Consider the following 21,368-nt stretch of genomic DNA (forward strand, 5'->3'; position numbering starts at 1 on the left):
TTACAGGCCAGGGAATGGACTCTGAACTTACAGCCCAGGTACATAGCTGGCAGTGATAGTTCCACACTTCCCAAAATACATACTTACTGGTACTCAAGCCGGAGACTCATCAAAGAGTACTGACAAGGGGGACTGGGAATAGGTAATCCTATTTGTATAAGACTCAGCCAAGACCATTAATCATTAGCCGACTAAACTGATAATTGGCAAGGATATGTAATGTACACTGCTGGGATAGGGTTAAGAACAATCAACTCCTTTCCCATGTTTCAAGATGTATACTTATACATAATAGCTGTATCTTGGTATTGCAAAATCACCTCTTTATTGAACTTGACACCAACTTCACTAGACTATGTATCTCTTCTCTCGTTTTCTACCACACAATGAAATGAAGTCAGAAATTCTGTCTCCTGGAACATTTTGGCACAGACAGCCCAAACTCTCCAATGAATGTACATTGACATGGAGAACGGGTTCTTAGTCCAATTAATAAAATCAAATTTGAGAACCCCCCTCATATTTTCCAGCTCTGTCATATTAGCTGCAGTCATACTGTAAGATGACTAGTCTAGTTAACTGCAATATAGCTCCTCTTTTGTTTTCCGAGATACAGGTTTTGGGGCAGGGGTGCTACTGTTGGCTTCAATCTTGATGGCCAGTCTTTCCACATGCCAGCAATTTCCTACAGAATCCTAGAGATCCTACAGATCTTGGCATTGTCAGATGATTTTTTTATTTATTTTTTTATTTAGTCGTTGCCAGTCGTTTTTACCCAGGTTTTCTCCCCAATTTGGAATGCCTAATTATATTATTTTTATCCTGGCTCCCAACTGCAACCCCCAAACATGGCCTCAAACACACATCCTCCCAAACATGTTCCTGTCAACCTGTCATTTTTCGCACATTGGATCCACAGCGACGCCACCAGACCTATAGTGCTGGAGGACAACACAGATCTGAATGGCCCCACTGCAGAGCCACAGGTGCCCTGTCAGCCACAGGGGTTGCTGGTATGCAGTGAACCGTGGATTGCCCTGCCGACCTAAGCACTCCCCTCCCTAGCAGGGCGGCGCTCGACCAATTGTGCACCACCCCCTAGGAACCCCCGGTCACGGTCGGCAATGACACAGCCTGGATTCAAACCTGCGATCTCCAGGCTATAGGGTGCATCTTGCACTCCACGCAGAGCGCCTTTACTGGATGCGCCACTCGGGAGCCCGTCAGATGCATTTTTAATATGCACGTAGCTTTATGACACACTGAAAATAATTTGTTTTAACTTTATATTCTCTGTAGTGCTGTATTCAATTAAAATGATAATCCAAACATATATGAGAATGTCAAAAAAAAAAAAAAAATTGGTATGTTTATTAATCGAACAAGACTCATCACCCATGCCTTGTCAGTTGACTGAATGAGGACAAGATGTACACTTTATAAGAAACAGTTTGGAATGCAATATATATTGTTTTGTCTAGGCGCAAGCAAGACATATAGCCCACTTGACAATACTTACATAACAAAGTGTCACAATCTAAAAATGTTTCTTGAATGCAGGATTCACACTGATTTCTTATTGGTTATCATGAGAAAGGGCCACCCTGCTTCGTACAGAATGTAATATTGTTGTTTCGTGAAAGTGTAGAATTGGGTTGGTACGAATCACGAATGGATATAAGACTCCTATTGCATCAGATCCATTCCTATTTTTACTACGAGTTTAGTAAAACACAGCTGAGCGTGTTACCTATACATTGTGGATAATCAAGCTTGTAGTAAAATCTGGTTGAAATTGCTATGGAATAGGAGTCTTATTTCTATCCTTGGTATTTTATCACTTTTCAGTAAAAAGTAACTTTAGATCTATTAAAAAGAAAAAAAATATATATCATAAATTGGTTTCTGTCTTTGATCTGGTTTAGTCAATGGTGAATAATGAAAACCTTTTAGTGTACAGTCAGAGTTCATGAAACGTACTTGCTTCTGCACTCCATTAAGCGGCTGGACCTTGATGATGAGTGATGCTGTCCTGCCCTTGTACTGGATAGTTCTGATGAATGTCCCCACATTGTCCACATTGAAAGGCTCAGACCATCGCCAATTTCCCCAGCCTTCGATGCAGATGTGAAGCAGCTGTACGGAAGCAAAGACAACCTTTTTTTACATTTCTGCTTATTCAAATGGCAAGTAAACAGAAAGGGTTTTGTTTAAAGATATTTTGTTCACAGTTTTTTTCCTGTTTACAATATCTCAGTGAATTGGTCACAGTCTAAAATACTGTTTATTTCTAAGCACATTACCAAAAAGTTTGCCACAATTTAAAAGCTACCATGAATATCACTCCATGTGAATTAAAGTTCATGAAAAACAAACAATTTGTAAGATACCAAGTTTATATGCATTTTTTTTTTGGGGGGGGGATATTTTTATTTTATATTTCTAATTGTCCTAAATATAATGTTCCATTGTAACCCCTCATGCAAACAATGTTGTGGGTACCTGAATAGACCTCAATATTTTTTTGTTTGGCAAAATATGTGAGATGAAGAGATAGAAGTAAAATGTAAAAGCAAGTTAGAAAGAACCACTTCCATTATAAACAGAAGTTGAGATGTTTGTGTAAAGGAAGCCATGGTCAGGTCACACAGCTCATACAACATGTGGTGGTTCTGGTTGTTAAGGATTTGCCATTCACTGTTTTAACTTTTCTGCTAGACCCTGAAGACTTATTTTATTACTTTAACAAATGCAATCAATGATTAGAGATTTTACTGGAAATGACAGCAGTTTTGAGTTCATTACTCACCAGGAAGCATGGGGGTGCTGTAAATGACACCAAAGACAAAGGTTATATACCTATTTCATGCGTTGAGTAAGTTCTGTTTTTCTAACTATCCTCTTTTTCCAGCGTACCAAGTTGAGGCTAAACTTGACCTTTATGGATATGCTATAATAAAGACTTCCTTAATACTTCAAAAAGCTGCTGTGGTCTGTTTCTTTTTTTCTTCCTCCTTTTTAGTACAGATCCGAGCAGAAAAACTGAGATTGTACTGACCACAGAAAAAAATAAGTAAACAAAAAAGAAATCACTGCCACCATAATGCAACCAAACAATTCCACGAAATCAAATGAGTTTGCAGAAAAAAACACGTTCCTACACATAACATCTGTAAAGCCATTAATACGTCCAATGTGTAAAATAAATAAAAAAAAAAAAAATAATAATGGTAAGACTTAACTTGGCACCCTCTCAGCTCTTTGAAGCCACAGCAAAAGAATACGAACGAAGGACGTGGCTATTTATGATTTGCATATTCATATATTTTTTTTTTTCAAACTTATGTTTCAAATCCTAAACTGTAACGGTGTTTCAGAGCACAATATTGGACAGCTTGCCAACAATTATTTTTTAATGGATGATGAGCAAATAAGACAGAATGCCTGAAAACAGAATGTATTATTCTCTCTTGTCACAGGGGATTATAATCTGCCCATTTATATAAGATTTAAAACACTCATTGGCTGTTGGTATTATAATATTTAATGCAAACCAGATTCACGTAATTTTTATAATATAAGGAACATCTTTTCAGAAAATTGTGAGGCATGCGTTAATTGCCCAGCACCAGGGTGAATGCCAATGGAGATTCCTTAACTCAACAGTGGTTTATCTTCCTGTCATTCTGTATCTGGCCAAAGAGGCCTGACAAGTCTTTAAAGACACCATTTGGGTGCTGTCCTCTGAAATAATTATTTATATTACGTTGCTCTGTTTCAAATCTAAATTCACATTTGACATGGAGATTTTCACAAAGAAAAAAGGGATGCCTGCATGTCAGTTGGGAACTCCTGGGCTGTATTAAAACTAGCTTAAAGAGCAGCTTTGTAAGGGTATGAAATATAATATATATATATATATATATATATATATATATATATATATATATATATATATATATATATATATATATATATATATATATATTATAATTATATAACTAATCTATTCTCCCTGGTTTAGATTCACTTTGCATATCATTTTCTGTTTCAGTCAATGCATCCTAGAAACTTTTTAAATGTCTTTTCTGTATGTCGTATTTTTTACTAATGCACTGCTTACTACCACTAGGGGCAAAATGTTGCAGGGGGTCAGGTTAATGCTCAATGGAGTACACAGTGCATCTAAACAAAAATAATACATAAGTTATGATAACAGTTATTTTTCTGACCTACACCAGTATGCTCTTTAACCATCAATAGGAAATTGGCAACCATATTAAAATCTCCAGTGAAAGCCCCAACCACATTTTAAATGAACAAATCCCTTATATTTTGCTAAACATATTTAGACAGAACAAGCCCCCTGAGGTGTGATGTGTCTCGTTCAGGGTCACCCTCTATGGCTTCCCTATGTTTGAAGACAGTCAAGACAACTCAATTAAGTTTCAAGGGCTGTGAAAATTGTTGAAACTATAACAAACAGAAACTCAGAAAGAACAGCAGGAAAAATAAACCTCATATCCTCTTTCAAGTTCCTTGCCTAGGGTTTTTCTTCAATAACCAGCAAAATGTAAAATGACGGGAGTCTTAGAAACATTAAACCAGGGAAATCCAAAATGTGCTCTTCCATCCGTAACTGATAAAATTGTCATAATTATTTTAGGAAACTGATAGTGTTTATATAACAAAGTACAAATTCAACCCGAGACAAATGTACATTTCATGCAATAAAAACTTAATAATAAAAACCATAATCTAGAAAATAAACCAAATAGTTATTAGAGTTTAGAGCCACTAGTTCCTGTTTTTATAATCCTGAAACCTCAGTTTCATTGTCTCATAGCAACAGCAGGGCCAGCGAATGCAAACACATTTATTGCAGCAGTCATCTCCTTCCAACACTGATGCTACTAATTATCCAGTCCATTAAGCAACTGAATTTCCCATCCTTGTTATTTTTCTATTGCTTTTTTGTTTAAAATTACTATTACACTAAAGTCATCCTTATGTCTAGCTCCAAAAGGTGAAGTTAGATTAATTCAATAGGTGGATTAAAAGGTCTGTCTACTTTTACAACATGTTGACACTGATTTGGTTAGTGTTGGCCAATCCATGGAGAGCTTTATATCATTAAAAAAAACACAGTTTTTGTTTGATTGAAAGCGCTCATTTGCAGAGCAGCACTAAGTTATCAAGCCGGGTCGTCACACAGGGAGTCTTGTATGTCCGTAGAAGCCGACAGAAGCATTTTTTTTTAAAGCATTTTAACAATTTCCAACTCTCCTAACTTATGGCCAGTACTTTTTTTTTTTTTTTGGTAAATTATAACATACACATTACAGTTTGGAGAACTTGTATCCAGTACAGGGTGACAGCACATCAAACATGATAATTAAATGCTATAAACACAAGCCTACTGTAATATGATGCCAGTTAAAAGATGGTCAATGCTGGTTAAAGGTATCATGAAAACTACAAATATGATCTAAACAGAGAGGGTATCTTTTTTTCTATTTAATAAAGAACTGTCATATTCAATAAGCTAACCTAGCGGCAGCTTTTCAAAATAAACCCAAAAATAGGTGAGTAAAGATGCATTCATTTTCATAGATCATTTTGTTTAATATATTTATGTTTGCACACAATTTTCACAATGTATCTACAAATTGAAATGTGTAATTCTGAAGGGTACAATACAGACACTGTACTGTAAATCTGTGAAGCACATGTGTGCGTTGTACTGGATATGCTGTATATTTCAGTGACATGTTATACTATTAATTTACACATTACAAACTAAATTTAACTATTTAACAAAACAAGGATAACCCTTTTATCATACAGTTGACAATTTTATTAAATTTAAATAAATAATAATTACTCTACATTGGATATGTTTACAACGTTCATGACATATATACTGTAACCAAATGTAAAGGTATTTTATTTTGACAAGGGTTTACAACAAACTTCTAAGTGCCGCGCCACTGGGTGTCATTTTATGTTAATTAAGGAAGGAATATTTCATACAGCACGTACCATAAGAATGCAGCAATAATTAAATGCACTTTGCATTAAAAAGGGTGTTTATAATGACTTTGTAAGATTTTAGAATGATATTACAGACATGTTCCAATTTGACTTAATTAATCGTGGCCAGCAGATTACAACAGATGTAACTGGAGAGTTCTACTGGTCATCTCTGTTCATTATATCTGCAAGGATGGTTAAATGCAATTATTTAGGAATCTAAAGTTTACAGACCAGGAGCTAAATGTATTAGCAGAAGTGGTGGGGAATTATGAAAGGCTTTTTAATGCTGTATCAGCGAGAACATTAATTTAAAAATATTAAGGAAAAAATAAATGCGCTCCGCAGGAGGAGCCGGGTGGGGGGATGTATTGCTTGCCCCAAAGAATCACAGCGTCCTGCTACACAGTCAAAACTGGAGACAGTAACTGTTAATGGAACATTTATTTTTAACTCAGCAAATCAAATTAATATTTGTTTGTTCAACTTGATATCCCTCTGATTTATTTGGTAATATTAATCAAGGCAGCGAAGCACTCGCTCAGTCAATTAAAAGTTCACTATTTACATTTCAAAATGTTGTTAAAATGCAAAATTTCACTTTTTTTATGTTAAAAATGTGATGTCGTTTGAGTGCTTGTATTTATGACTGCACCTCAACTCTCAATTTGTTCGTTTATTTATTGGACTTTTACAGTCTCCATAATTTTCTTTTTGTATATTTTAAGCACAGTCTATCACACGTACATGATGACTATACAAGTATATTAACATAGCCGAAATTGTTGCATATGACAAGAAGCCAACCAGCTCCATATACATCTGCCTCGTAATCTTCATATATCCAGGACTGTCTGAGTACGAGTCTTGTGCTGCAAAAGGATAGCTGGCGATCACATCAAGAATCTTCAGTTTTACACATTTGTACATTAATGGAGTGGTAATGCTTCCTATTATGAAAGATAAGTTCTCCATCCTGCGGGGGTGACAGTGCTACGCGGGTGAAACCAACGGCCCCCAATACATTTGGAAAGCCTGACACTTTGTAAATGGCCGCATTTATATCATGGAGCGCATCTGTCTCTCTGGGATAATAGATATAATTCCTGGTGTGTTTCAACAGGGCATACAGTACCTGCTGTAAAAACGAGGAAAACGTTGGTTGGGATATCCCACCAATTGCTGACAGTGTCTGAAACGACCCATATGCAAAGCAATGTAGTGAGCCCAACAATTTCACTAGACCTGGCACTGCATGACTCCTACCTGTAAGTGTCTCTAGATCAGAATTGATCTCCTCATATAAAGCTAGTATGATCTCTGTGTACAATCTGTATCTGGTTATTACCTCCTCCTCACACAGCCCTAGTAACGTCTGGTTCAAAATACTCTGTCCGACCCTTCTTTTTGCTGTCCTGTGCAGCTCTTCTGCTCTCATTCGCACTCTTCTCCTGGTTCTGTGACACCGCCTGGTTTCAATAAGAAGTACTTTTTAAAATGTTTTATTTAGTCGTCGCCAATGGTTTTTACCCCGGTTTTCCCCCCAGTTTGGACAGCCCAATTATTATTCCTATCCCGGTTCACTGCTGCATCCCCCTGGCGACTCGGGGAACGAATCCTGCCAAGCCATCATTTTTCACACTGCGGCTTCATAGTGAAGCCACCAGACCCATAGTGCCGGAGGATAACACAGACCTGAATGGCTCCACTGCAGACCTGCAGACGCCCTATCAGCCACAGGGGTCGCTGGTGTGCGGTGAAACGTGGATTGTCCTGACAACCTAAGCCCTTCCTACCCGGGTAGCGCTCGGCCAATTGTGCGCCTACCCCTAGGAACCCCCGGTCACGTTCGGCAATGACATAGTCTGGATCTCCAGGATATAGGGCGCATCCTGCACTCCACGCAGAGCGCCTTTACTGGATGCGCCACTCGGGAGACCCCATTAGCAGTACTTTTAACACACGCTGAGGCACCTAGTAAAGTTAGCACCCTTAAGTGAATATAGTTTGCATATCAAATACCTCCCTCGTGGTATTTTGTGATGTAATTTGCATGAAATTCCTGCAATGACATTATTCATTATATTTAAATGACTCAAACACGGTACTTTTTCCCATGCGCTTTTTTCCCCATGCGCTAGGTTGCATGCCACTGGTTACTGAATACAGCTGGTGTACACAGCACGCAGCAAAGGGGCTTACTGCGTGCAAAACACATTACTGCTGTTTAGTGAATGAGGCCCTATATGTACTGGGATTTCAATGTCATTTCAGTTTTATTTTCCAATAACTTTATTCTGTTGTATAATGTTACACATGTTTTTATAGTGACTACCACCTTCGTATCGGGTGTGATCTGTACCAAAATTTTAGTGCCTTGGTATTGGATTTTACTGCTAAATTAAAAGCGCCCGACAATGCAGTGCTTTGAGTATTGTGCTTCAGCACTCACCTCAGAGGAAGAGGCTTTGCTGCAGACTGGATTTTAACAGAAACCATCTTTTATGACAGACAACAATGCATATTGCTTTTGAGCCAAAAAAAAGAACAATGGGTTTAACATTTACAACAGTGGACCGCTAGACAAAACATTTATACCAAGAACACATTTAAACAAACATAAATTATACAGCGATGTTCCTTTAAATTCTTATAACAAAGGCATCAATAACTAAATAAAAAAAGCACACCAGAAAACAAAAGCTTTTAAAAGAATGTCAGAAAGACAAGTGTTTGAGCCAATGCGTACTGTCTATCAGTCTATCTATCGGCAACATATAGTAAAAGGAAACACAATAGAATCCATCTATACTTGCAAAAAAGTAAATGCGTTTTGTAATGAATGTAAAGACATTGAGAAGTGTCTGACTTTCACTTTAACCTATTGATTTATTTACATTGCATTTAAAATGCTTTACTGTAAAGTTTATTTCTTTAAAAGGAATATTTAAAATTAAAAGTAATAAACAGAAAAAAAAAAAAACATGTTACAAAACTATTTTGGAATATTCAGTGCATAGTGTTTTTCTGTGAATCTGGATCTAGATTCACCTTGCAAGTATTCAGTAGTATTGTTTGATGTTCTTATATACTGCTGTTTTTCTTCAAACAGTGTATTTACATTTCAGTTATCTTTGGCTTTTATTGATACATGTTTTGCTCACCAGTACATCAAATCTGCCTATGTTAAAAATATATTTATAATAAATCAAACACTAAATACCAAAAGTACAACACTTTCAATAAACACCCAATTAAAAAAGGACTTACTGAAACAGATCTCTTTGGACTGGTGTTAAATAAAAGCTTTGTTTTTATTTTACTTTTGGGTAGATTATTACTATAATCCCTACAATATGAGATTTAAAATATGAATGAGTGGATTAACAGTTCAAATGCTCACATGAATCAACTAAAATATACAAAAAAAAACCCATCAATATTAATAAATACTGTACTCAACAGCATCACTATGATGGCACTTTGGTGGTTTGTACAAGTAGCCTGTCGTCTCCTGCTGTTGTGTGACCAGCTATAGCAAGGAGGCAATAGTTACTCAGGCTCGGACAACCCTCAAATACGTTGCTTCCGATTTTCCTTCCACACCGCCTGCAGTTTATTCAGTTATTAAAATCTCAATTCTTATTGGGTGGCGCTGCAACTGCACTGTAAAATTTATTTCCTGCAACAAAACAAAAACTTTATAAAAATAGTGCTGTGGTGTTTTTTTCCAGTGTATTTATCAATCCTCATGCAATGAATAACAATTCACAAAACCAGCTAGTGATTATGTTTTCTGAAGTCTTAATATAGAACGTGCATTTTGTAAGTAGAACAACATTAAAGGTAAGGTGCCCAGATGTCCCGATTTGGATGGGAAAGTCCCACTTTTGGAACACTGGTCCCAGTGACCCCGGAACCTTTGTTGTGACACTCATTTCGTCCCATTTTTTACCCACAGCATTGTCGCGCTGGTACCAGAAATGACAGAATATTGTATTTTCATGCAGGCTGCTGTGTTTTTACCATATCTAACATATTACAGTACAACACTTGATGTGACTAAAGAAGGTGGAACGACCAGTAGCATTAAAAAGCGGCTGTACAGCGGCATGCAAATCTGGAGAATTACTGAACAGTCAAGGGTCATATTTGCAACCAATCACAGAGAATTGTGGGCGGGTTTATTCACTGACTGCTGCTAAAACAAACTGGTGGATAGCCTCATCTGAATCATCACTCACTGCCCGAAGAGGTTAGACTAATGTATTCTAACAATAACGGCTCATACAGGTACTATTGCATTGGTTTGGAATTATTCTCTTCATCCATGACATTTGTATATCTGCGTGCAAACGACTTTGCCTCGTGTGTAGCTAAAGTCGACAACCTCGGAAAGAAGAGCTGTCATGTCACATTACCTCAACATGTTTGCAACACAGTGCAAATAGCATATTAAAATAGCCCATCACAACAATAGGAAATACACATAGTTACAGGTCTCCTGGTGCCAATTTAATGTATATGTATAATGTATATTTTATCCTGCAAAGACAATGGAGACAATGGAGTACTCATATTTATGATTAATGATATCTGTTGCATAGGTGTGATAGCTCTACACAGTATTTTACTTTATCACAGCTTTTAGTTTAATAGAAAAAAAAAGATCCAATCAGAAACTGCAATAGAAAAGATATACAGAACAGATACCATGTCATATTAAATGGTAAGAAATTAAATATAGATTCTATGAAGTAATCATTTAATAAATAGAAATATTGAGATACGTAATGTTTTCATGCAGGAAGAGTCTGGTTTACAGATTGGACATTGGATGATAGCATAGAGATAGAGATAGAGCCAGGTGAAAAGTAGAAGTGAAAGAGAGAAGATGCAGTCTCTTAGGAAGAAAAGGGACTAGACTTGCAGCAGTAATCAGCAATAAAATAGAATCTAAGAATTTGATATTATTGAATTGCTACTGTGTAATGTAATGACCACCTACTGTATAGAAATTACATTACAAAGACAATAAGATCACTTACTTACAAAAAAAAAGTTTCACCATGAGTCTCTGCATTCACTTTCAATATGATATGAGATCAAACATTGCCAAAGTGAAAATAAAAACCCTAGAGTTTCCCCGTAGCTTTGACGTTGGAAGTTATTCACAATATTTCCATACTGTCCCAGTTTAAGGACTTAAACATCTGGTCACCTTAAGTAAAGGGCAGATTGAACATGGGATTAAGCTGTTATTTTTCAGTTCTGTAACACTAACAGTTTTTTTTTTTTTTTTTTTTTTTTACTTACAGTTGAGGAAAAAAAAACAAAAAAACAAGGCCCCTGCGTCACCAACAAGAAAGACTAGAAATCGTCCCGAATGATGGTGGTGCAAGACAAGTAAGCAGTTCACACAACAGGTTCTGTGCAGCACAATCCCCGTGATTCAGTTACTACCTTGTATCTTGCTAGCAAGCGGTCATTATTCACTTCTCATGAAGGTAGTGAATTGAGCTGGATAATGCACCTGGTGTTGAAGCATTTATTACAAAGAGCCAATAAAATGAAAGCTGTTAACAGAAATATAGTGGGGGAATAGTTTTTAAAAATAGAAACACATAATTTCTTATGTTTACAAGCTAACAAAAAATAATCCTTGTGTTGCCCCTTGCCAGCACTTACGCAAAATGCTAACCGTGAAAGGTTTGGCTTCAGATTGCTGAACGTGTATGAGGAAAAGTATGCGCTATATTGGCTGACAACCTAGTGAATATTATCATTTCTTATTTTTAAAAGATCTCGCAACATGCACACACACACACAGCATACGGTATATCAAGTCACTTAAAAAATTGAATAAATTTCATGCAATTTGCAGAATGGCTATTCTATGTTTCGGAAAACAAAACCAAAACATTATCAGTGTCAGACAAGACAAAGACTCAAATGCTTATAGTACTGATATGTTTATAGTCTCGTGTAGAACAAAATGATTCATGTAAAACCCAATTCAACCCCTGTTTAATTAGCAAATAAAATAAACTTTAAAAAGTGACATGAAAAACAAACCCTCCTGTTGGATGAAGAAAGCAGATGTGTTCTTTATCTGTGGTTATATATCAGGAATAATATTTTGAATCCCAACCAAATGGAGAATAATGAAAACACTTTTTGGAATGTGAGGAACAGCTGAAATGAAAGCACACACCTGACTGACTTGAAATAGTAAACTGAAGGGACCTATAATGCTAAGCAACCATCCACAGTGTGTGTGTGATAGCAAGCATTGCTTTAATCAATCCCTCAACATTTGAGCAGGACACTTTCCAACACTGCTGGTGTCCGTTACTTTTTACAACACGGGACCCAGGGAAAAAAATATATCACTTTACACTTCATGAAAAGAATTATTCTCTGTGTATATCTAATGATAAATCTTGGGTATATTGGGACATAATCAATTCATGACATATATACCGTAACCAAATGTAATATTTTAATAAACATGAAATGGTTTGAATAAATCAAATATAAAAGCACTGGGAAAGGAATCAAGAAACACACTACTTGTTACATTCCAGTCACGATTTTCTATAAGGAACATTATCATAATGCCATAATCAAAATGTTAAATGCACTATAGGTTAGTCAAAATTACTTCAAGGGGCACAGTTCCAGCCTGATGTGAAATTCAGATCTACCCTAAAGTATGTTGCCTGGGATGAGAAAAATTAGCCAAATGATCCATCTTAAAGAGTAAGTAGCAAGTTCCGAAGAGACGGGTGAAAATCTCAACAAAAAAGTGCAGGTACTTGTATGCAGTGTATGCTGGGTGTAAACATTTAAAAATGGAGACAATTTGACTGCCAATTTTGGTACACAATACATTTATATATATACAAAATATGCCTTAAATAACTGATCAATTATAACCAATTCACCATAAACAAGAAAGATGAAAATACTGAAAACTTTGTATCCTCTGCATATATCACTCAGTCATGTACTGTAACATAACACTTAATGCCGGGCTTACACTGCATGATTTCTGCTGATCGGCGACGAGCTGAGGAGTCGGCAACTAATTTCTTAAAATCTGGGACAAAATGGTTGATAAGTGTGAGAGGGTCTACGATGCCCTGTTAATAGCTTCTGCGATCTCCCGACGCTCTTACAACGTCCCGACAAATTTCTCACGTCATAAAACTTTAGTCCTCGACAAAGCAATTCGTGAAGTGTGCGAGGGGCTACGGGCCCATTTCTTGATGAATGCTATAGGACAAGCTAGCAACAATAGCGACGAAGAGAAAGGTTGTGCCCCTCTTTGACATAAGTGCCATTTCCTGACCATTACACTCGCTATGCCCAGGCTTTTTCCATGAAGGATCAAAGAGCGCAAATGGTCGTGAAAGTGCTACGGGATAAATATTTTGTCTATTATGGTCTCCCGTCCAGGGGTGTGATTTTGAGAGTCATCTGATCAAAGAGCTCTTGCAGTTGTTGGGGATTCATAAGTCTCACATTACTCCCTACCGCCCACAAGGAGATCCCTAACATGAACAAATTAACTGTACGCTTCTAGATATGTTAGGAACGTTGGACCTTTCCCAGAAAGCTAATTGGAGTAAGCATGTAAAGGGGCCTTCACACTGGCAACACTAGCAATTGTTTTAAATGACAAGCGCAGCAGCAGAGCGGCGTGCAAGAGAAAAAATATTTTCAACTTTCGCTGCGCCACACTGTGACGTAAACTACCAGCAGCCAATCAGGGGAAAGTAGGAGGCTCCTTTGTGAGGAAGAAATAAAAAATAAATTAAAAAATAAAAAGGAAAAGCTTGTTGTTCCGATTTCAGATTTTCCAGAGTTGTATAATACAACATTAAGTAGCTTTGAAATGTGCCTTCATCAAACCGGAGCACCTGTATCAGCACATGATATTTGCTGTACCTTTTTGTTTTCTTCAGGATGTCATGGACTCACAGCGATTTTACATTTTTTTCTATTACTCCGGTAGAGCAGGACGATCGCAATTATCTTTTTTTGTTCCAGGTATTTGTTGTCAGATGCAAAGTACCACGGATTGTTGCTGCTTTTAGTTTCCTCCCCAAAAGTTTGATATGATGGGATGGCAGTGGCATTTTTTAATCATGTGTATACGATAATGCTCAATAATATCAATATATAATGATGCCTTTAACTCACACACTCTTTGCCTATACCCAGCAAACCAGACAAAACTCACAAAGAAAGAAAGAAAATATCTAGACTTTTAAAAGCAACATGTTTTTATTTTATTTTAAACAACACAATTGTCTGACATTTTGGGTAATTGTGGGAGGATTATGTTGGTGTGTGTGGGAGGTAAAAATTTGGTTTTATAAAAAAAAAAAAATGTTTTACTAAGCTTTTTGTCTTATGTATAAAAAGAGTTTCCCCTTCCCGCTGGCACTTACTGTTTGTTGCTTGTACATGCAGCAGTGACGTAACAACATACCGCCCACAGACTTTCCCCTGCCGCGTTCGATGTGAACTGTGGTCTGTGGCAACCGCAGAGCAGCGCGCTAGTAGGTGGCATGCACGCTGCATCCAGTGTGAACGCCCCTTTACTCAGCTAGTGCACGCTCACAACTGCACTCAGAACGATGCCACCGGATTCTCCCTGTATTTCCTTATGTTCGGGAGAGAGGCCGGGCTGCCCGTTGATTTGTATTTTGGCGTGACGCCAGATGGAATTCATGAGAAAAATCAAGTAGGTTGCTCGGCTGTGAGAAGTGTTGCAGCACGCCTACCAGCTAGTCACCAACTCTGCTCAAAAAAATTACTTGGGGAACAAGAGGAGATATGACCAGCATGCTCAGCAACAGAACTTGGCCCCCGGTGATCAGGTGCTGCTGCAAAATTTAGGAGTGCCTGGTAAGCACAAACTGCTTGACTGATGTTTCATGAAGCATACACTGTTGCGGCAAGGTTACTCAACTTACCAGCATACAGACTGAGACCCGAGAGAGGGACCGGTCCTGAGAAGAAACAGCACAGAACCCATCTTCTGCCTACTGGTCACCTGGTCTGTATGCCTGGAAACCAAGCCACTTTGACTCCGCAGAGAACCCCAGTCACTCGAACTCGGACCTGTTCTCAAAAGAGAGTTGGGGATGTTCGACCGAAACCCTTTGAAGATCATAGGAGAGGAGGACCAACCCCTGAGATGGAATCTCATGAGTCTGAAGATGAGTCAGAGGAGTACCTCTGTGTTTTAGCATACCACATACCTTAAGGTGGAGAGACCAGACTCAAGGCACAAGGTGATAGATGCCCCATGGTGCCTTAGTCGTGCTCCATCAGTCACCAATGGTAGGATGGAGACCAGAGACAATCTGTCTATTTCACCAGCTGTGGGCAGCGAAGTAGATGAGCCAAATGAACCTGACGTGGAACCCCTAGCGCTGGTGGATTCAGAGACTCCTACTGAACACCCTGTGCTGGACGCAGAGCCTGTGGAGGGAGACGTCCCAGAAGCAGCATTCGAGGAGGATCCCACTGGTCCAAGAAGGTCCTTATGTCAGGTCAAGCCCCTCATTAGGCTTAAGTATAATGAGTCTGGAGTCTCTGCTGATCTGCTTATTATCATTTCTCATACAGGAGTAATAGTACCGATTGGCACTATCATGGCATTTTCACAAGATAGCAGTGTTGCTTGTACAACATTGTGGTGCAACCCCTAAGCTAGACGCCAACGTTGTAATAGGTAGCTTTAGGGTTGGGCTACTAGTAACTCTTCAGTAGCCAAACTGTTTATATAGTTATCGAGTGATGAGGGCATCTAGGTGTTTAGGTGGGGGAGGATGTAGCCCTGTGGGTTTTAAAAGGAGCTTTCGACACAATATTTACAGTAAAGTTAAACTAATAAATTCGCTGACTCAGGACGTGGGAGCTCCACTGATACATGCCTGAAGGGGCTTTTGTAGCCACCCCGCACCCCAGCTTCGCTTGGGCTCACAATGTTTTATATTTATGTACATTAGTCAGTCAGTGACACATTACCACAGCGTAGAGCCTTCATGGACAGGCACTATTGCTAAATATAATTTTGACAGATATGGCCATCAGTTAATTTATAATTTTTTTTTTGTTTTGTTTTTTTTTCAACAGCTTTGCACAGTTTATTTCCAATAGATCTTGATTTTTTTTCTTTTTAAAAAGGTCTACAGACACCAGTACGATACTGGAAAAGAATACTCTGGGCAGGCAACTGCCTCTCAGTGTCTTAAAGTAACATAAGCCAGCTGCTGTTGTGCAAGTTCGTTTCTTTCCTGGTACGTGTGTGTGCGCTTCAAGAAACCTTGTCCCGGTTCATTTTATTCCCAAGAGTGGATTAAATATGAAATCATGCCCAGGAGGTATTCTAGGACTGAAAAAAGGTATGGATTATTTCACATTTATCTTTCAATCTGCTCTCAGAGTTCTTAAAATTCACTGACCTGGCAAACAAAGAATGATCAAGAGAAATGAAATAATTTCACAACTATGAAGTCATCCGGCATTTTCTTGATCTGACAACTTTGAGGGCTAGCCCATACTTGTGGCACTATTCTGACCTTTCGACAATATGCATTTCAATGGTTGATTCAGCCTGGAAACAATTAAGAAAATGCCTCAGCTCTATGTCAATAGCACCCCTTCTTAATTAATACATTTGTTGTTTTAAACGTATGCAGGCACACAGGGGCTTATGATTAAAAATCACTTGATACAGAGTAATGTAGGAGTAGAAAGAAAAAACAATAAAAGGAAAACTTTAACAGCCTCCAAATTGAATCCATCTTTCAATCTACCTACTTATCCAGTCACCTATTTATTTTAAAGCACCTTGTATTCCAAATGCATACTTCTTAAGAAATAAAAAGATGTGAAGACAAAATGGCAATAATTTATATTACAAACGTGGTCCCTATGCTATAATCTGTAGTTTTCAAAAACAAAACCAAAAATGTGCAGTGATCTGCTAAAAAAAACTTCTCTGTAAAACCACCTTAAACAACAATGTATTGTTTTGTCAATTTGTACATCTAATTAGTAGCCTGAAATGAACCTTCAGTAATACACTGTAAGTGTAAAAATATAGTGCAAGTGTTGGCTCTGCTACATATTGTATATTTGCATTGATACTGCACTGACGAACAATCACGAATAAGCATTTGAATAATTTTGCCCATGGATTATTCCAGCTCAACTGGACCAAGAGGCCCTTTATGCCAGTGAGTTCTGCCATTTATTTATGTTGTTGTTGTTTAAAGGCTTTTGAAACAGGGTTTACAATTACACAAGCGTGACTTGTCTATGTTATCATCTACATGGAGAAAAGTCAAGGTCATCAACACTTTCTCACCATGTGGGACAAGAGTACACAGCTCTTCTTATACATGGACATGCCACTCTCAGACATGGTTTATGATTCATCAACCACAACTGGAGGAAATTGGTCCACTTGAACGCGAATGTACACTTGTACCTTCTGTTTTATATTTATATTTCAAAATATCTCAGTAAGAAGTGAGCTTCTTTGACCAGCAATATGCTTGATTTTGACTCATCCAGTCCCTCACATTTTCATGAGACTTTTTTTTTTTTTGTGCAAACACAGAAAGAGGAATTACTTCATACTATATAAACAAATCATGGATCTTTCAAAGTATGTTCTTTGTCGAAAAAAGGGTAATCAGTTATTTTATATTTCTTAATAACTGCAACCCATCAAAAAACTGGTCTGCATTCCTATCCTGGAAGAAACATGTTTGATGGTTTAAGGAAATGTAAAACACAGTAATTAAAAACAAATGTAAATCTTCTCTGCAAACTAAATTCCACCGAGCCCCCTTTTTCAACAGATTGTGTTTTGTAATACCTGTGGGGACTTGTGCGAGCGCCAGCTGTACTGGTGACTGTGAAGACTTGCCAAGAGCACATTTTCATCAGTATCCACCTGGCCAAACCGCAGTGTCTCGTGTGTGTCGTTACAGATCACAAAGTGGCTGAAGACCAACTCCTCTGCCTCTGGATGCTGGTTCTGGAAGGAAAATGTGGATAAGATCACTGTAAACAAAAACAAGACATTAAGCAGCTGTGTGTGCCCAATGGCAGTTATCACAACAAAATGCTTGTGTTCAGTCCATCGGACAATATCCATGGGAATTAGAATATTTGGCCCGTTTGAAAAAAAAAAAAAAAAGTTAATTATGTCAGGACTTTTAATATAACCAAATAATTATAAATCTGCTACTAGGACAGATACCCTTACAGTACCTCTAAACCGCTGTTTATGCTTTCAAAACATAAAAGCTTTAGATTCAGGATGGATCCCACATTTTAACTGGATCTACTTAAAAGCGGACCCTGTGACTTTGAACTGTTACTAATTTGAACAATGCATAATAAGTTCAATATATTGTAAGCCTTTTATCTGCATGCCATTAATTTGAACTAATTTGGATTTTGTTGATCTCAAGCCTCAATGACTGCCAACTGCGCAATGTACCGTATACTACCGGTATGCAATACAAGTTTTACCAGGGGGTTATAGTATTCAATCAATGAAATCCACCTGCTCCAAATCAAATATGTACAGCGAAAAAAATAAAACAACAACAACGAAAATTAATTTTGTTTAGCCTGTTTTCAAAGCAATAATGGAGAACGCCTTGGTCTAGCATCATCGATTTGCAAGCTCTGCAACCACAGTGACCACTCTAAATACTTGAAGTAGATGCCAGACCAGCTGCTGGGTTTGTTGTCCGTTACATAAGAATTTATTATGTACTTTACATAATGCAAACATTGCACTGATTTTCATTCATTTTTTCACAAGATCAATGGAATATGTTCTGTACGTAGAAATCACCAGCTTTCAAGACCTCAAAGATCTCCTCTTCAGGTGAGGAGTGGAAACAAAGGTCAGTTCAGCCTCCGAAAACACTACGACAGACATTGAAGCCTCCAGATATTGCTAATGCAAAAAAGCTGTTGAATTTCAAACAAAATCCTGACAGTCTTTTTCATATCAGCACCAGGGTTGTATTTCTTTCATATTGGTAGGCTCTGGTGGAATTTGAGCATGTTTCCAATAGATGAAGGATGGAATAGCTACACGTCCATGTCCCGTGTGGTGTGTGAAGGGGTGAGTTTGTGATGTGTACAGTTAAATTGGCTTAGCACTGTACAGAACATTATGAATCCCTTTGTGAGATACCAGAGTATTTGTTTTATATATATATATAAAAAAAAAAAAGACCTAAGAAATCAAAGGTGATGCCCCTTATTTGAACTATTTCCTGCATCAAATACATGTTATAAGATCACAAAACTCAATATTTGCGTATGTGATATTCTATATTGCTTTTTACAAAGTGCAGACTTAACTTACAATAACAGAATCGCTGATTCAGAAGTAATTTGTTTCTTGGAAATCCTTACAGTTGTTGGACAATACAAAAATATGTTTTAAAAAATGAAATGATTTTAAAGGTTTATCAGTAAAAGATTAAAGGTGTATTGAAAACCACCAATGTTTTAACAGTACAATAGCCATAACTAGAATATTGTGTTCAGTTCTGGTCACCTCGCTACAAAAAGGATATTGCTGCTCTACAAAGAGTGCGAAGAAGAGCAACCAGAATTGTTCTGGGTTTAAAAGGCATGTCATATGCAGACAGGCTAAAATAATTTAATCTATTCAGTCTTGAACAAAGAAGACTATGTGATCTGATTCAAGCATTCAAAATTCTAAAAGTTATTGACAATGTCGACCCAAGGGACTTTTTAGACTTGAAAAAAGAAACAAGGACCAGGGTAACAAATGGAGATTAGATAAAAGAGCATTCAGAACAGAAAACAGGAGGCACTTTTTTTGCACAGAGAACCGTGGGAGTCTGGAACCAACTCCCCTGTAATGCTGTTGAAGCTGCTTGACGAGATTTTGGGATCAATAAGCTACTAACAACGAAACGAGCAAGATGGGCCGAATGGCCTCCTTTCGTTTGTAAACTTTATTTTCTTAATATGGACAAATTTGTTTTTTAAAAATTAAAAAATAAATACATGCTGGAAACATTGATGAGGAATCAGATCCTGCACTGAAAATCTTCCTAGGAATGTGGTTTGATATCATGTATCCCTCCCAGAACATTACTTCCATATTTCTGGTATGAGCAAAATCACAATGAATACTACTGTTCTTTAGTGTGGCAATTCTCATTTCCACTCTGATAGAAAGAAAAATTCTTCTAGTACTCCTGACTTTTATAAGCAGTTAGAAATCAGCTTCTGTGGTAAGGCCGCCTCCAACTTTAAGATTCTTGAGCTCCTTAATGTAGAGGATATAAGCGGAGTACCCCACCACATCACAACAGCCTTGACATGAGAGGAAACTAGAAAATTACAGTAACAACTACAAAAGTATATCCTTCTGTGGTTCATGTTAACACTGCCAAATCCCTGTTTAAATCAGAACCAACTATTCATAGAATGTACCTGTTAGCTATATTCTGAATAGCATATGGCTCTGCTAAATCAAATACTCAACAACTTAAAAAAAACTAAAACACAGAATTTTCCTTCAAGGCAGATTATTAGCAAGTCGGCCACACTCTGATGTGGCGTAAACATTTCAATATCTTTAACTCTATTTCTATTGCCGCTAGTAGTTTTTCAGCCTTTCTAAACAGGGCCATTGTGAGAAAGTAAGATACATGTGACCTCTTCTACAGTGTAAGAACAATGAAAGCTGCTTGGAAATGGCTTCTGTCTTCAGAAATGTTCATAATAATAAAAAGTCTGCAATCTGATAGAAAACAGAAACATGTAATTAGTAATTAATAACTAATGTTATTAATAACTAATTCAGTACTACTATGCAACACTGTCCTCTACTAATCACCAGCACTCACAACAAAATAAAAATAATAAATAAACAAAAAAAAAAGGTTGCCATCTTACTGACATGTGTGCTGCTGAAAAGAATTTCATACTTGAGAGGAAAACCTCTGAGCTGGATAATTGCTTTTCATGAGGTCCCTAAAAACCACAGATACTATACATCAGCTTACAACTATTACATGGAGCTGCCACCTCCTATCAAACTATTCTGTTAACAACTGATATTAGACAACAGCCAGACATGTATTGCAGGCTACATCAGCCCCCATTGCATGCACACTACATATGTCTTTGTGGAAGTATCCTCTGTACACTATTATTTCTGCAAAATCCAAATGTATCAGTGAAAAAGAGTGCTGCAACAACCTTAACACCAAGGCCGTGTTCATGGGTGAACATGC

The 21,368-nt window shown here is 37.5% G+C and overlaps 1 protein-coding gene across 3 annotated transcripts in view; it reads right to left on the reverse strand.

The window, feature by feature from the left end:
* The window catches only part of LOC121314944 (vacuolar protein sorting-associated protein 13B-like), a 356,349-nt gene that overhangs the window by 30,978 nt on the left and 304,003 nt on the right, over nt 1-21,368 (reverse strand). For all 3 annotated transcript variants that reach the window (XM_041248730.1, XM_041248729.1, XM_041248731.1), the window contains exons 43-44: nt 17,942-18,103; nt 1,981-2,136 (exon numbers count right to left, since the gene is read on the reverse strand). In XM_041248730.1, the coding sequence (XP_041104664.1) occupies nt 1,981-2,136; nt 17,942-18,103 (318 nt within the window). The remainder of the gene's footprint in view (nt 1-1,980; nt 2,137-17,941; nt 18,104-21,368) is intronic.

This window comes from Polyodon spathula, chromosome 4 (assembly GCF_017654505.1).
Source record: "Polyodon spathula isolate WHYD16114869_AA chromosome 4, ASM1765450v1, whole genome shotgun sequence".
NCBI lineage: Eukaryota > Metazoa > Chordata > Actinopteri > Acipenseriformes > Polyodontidae > Polyodon > Polyodon spathula.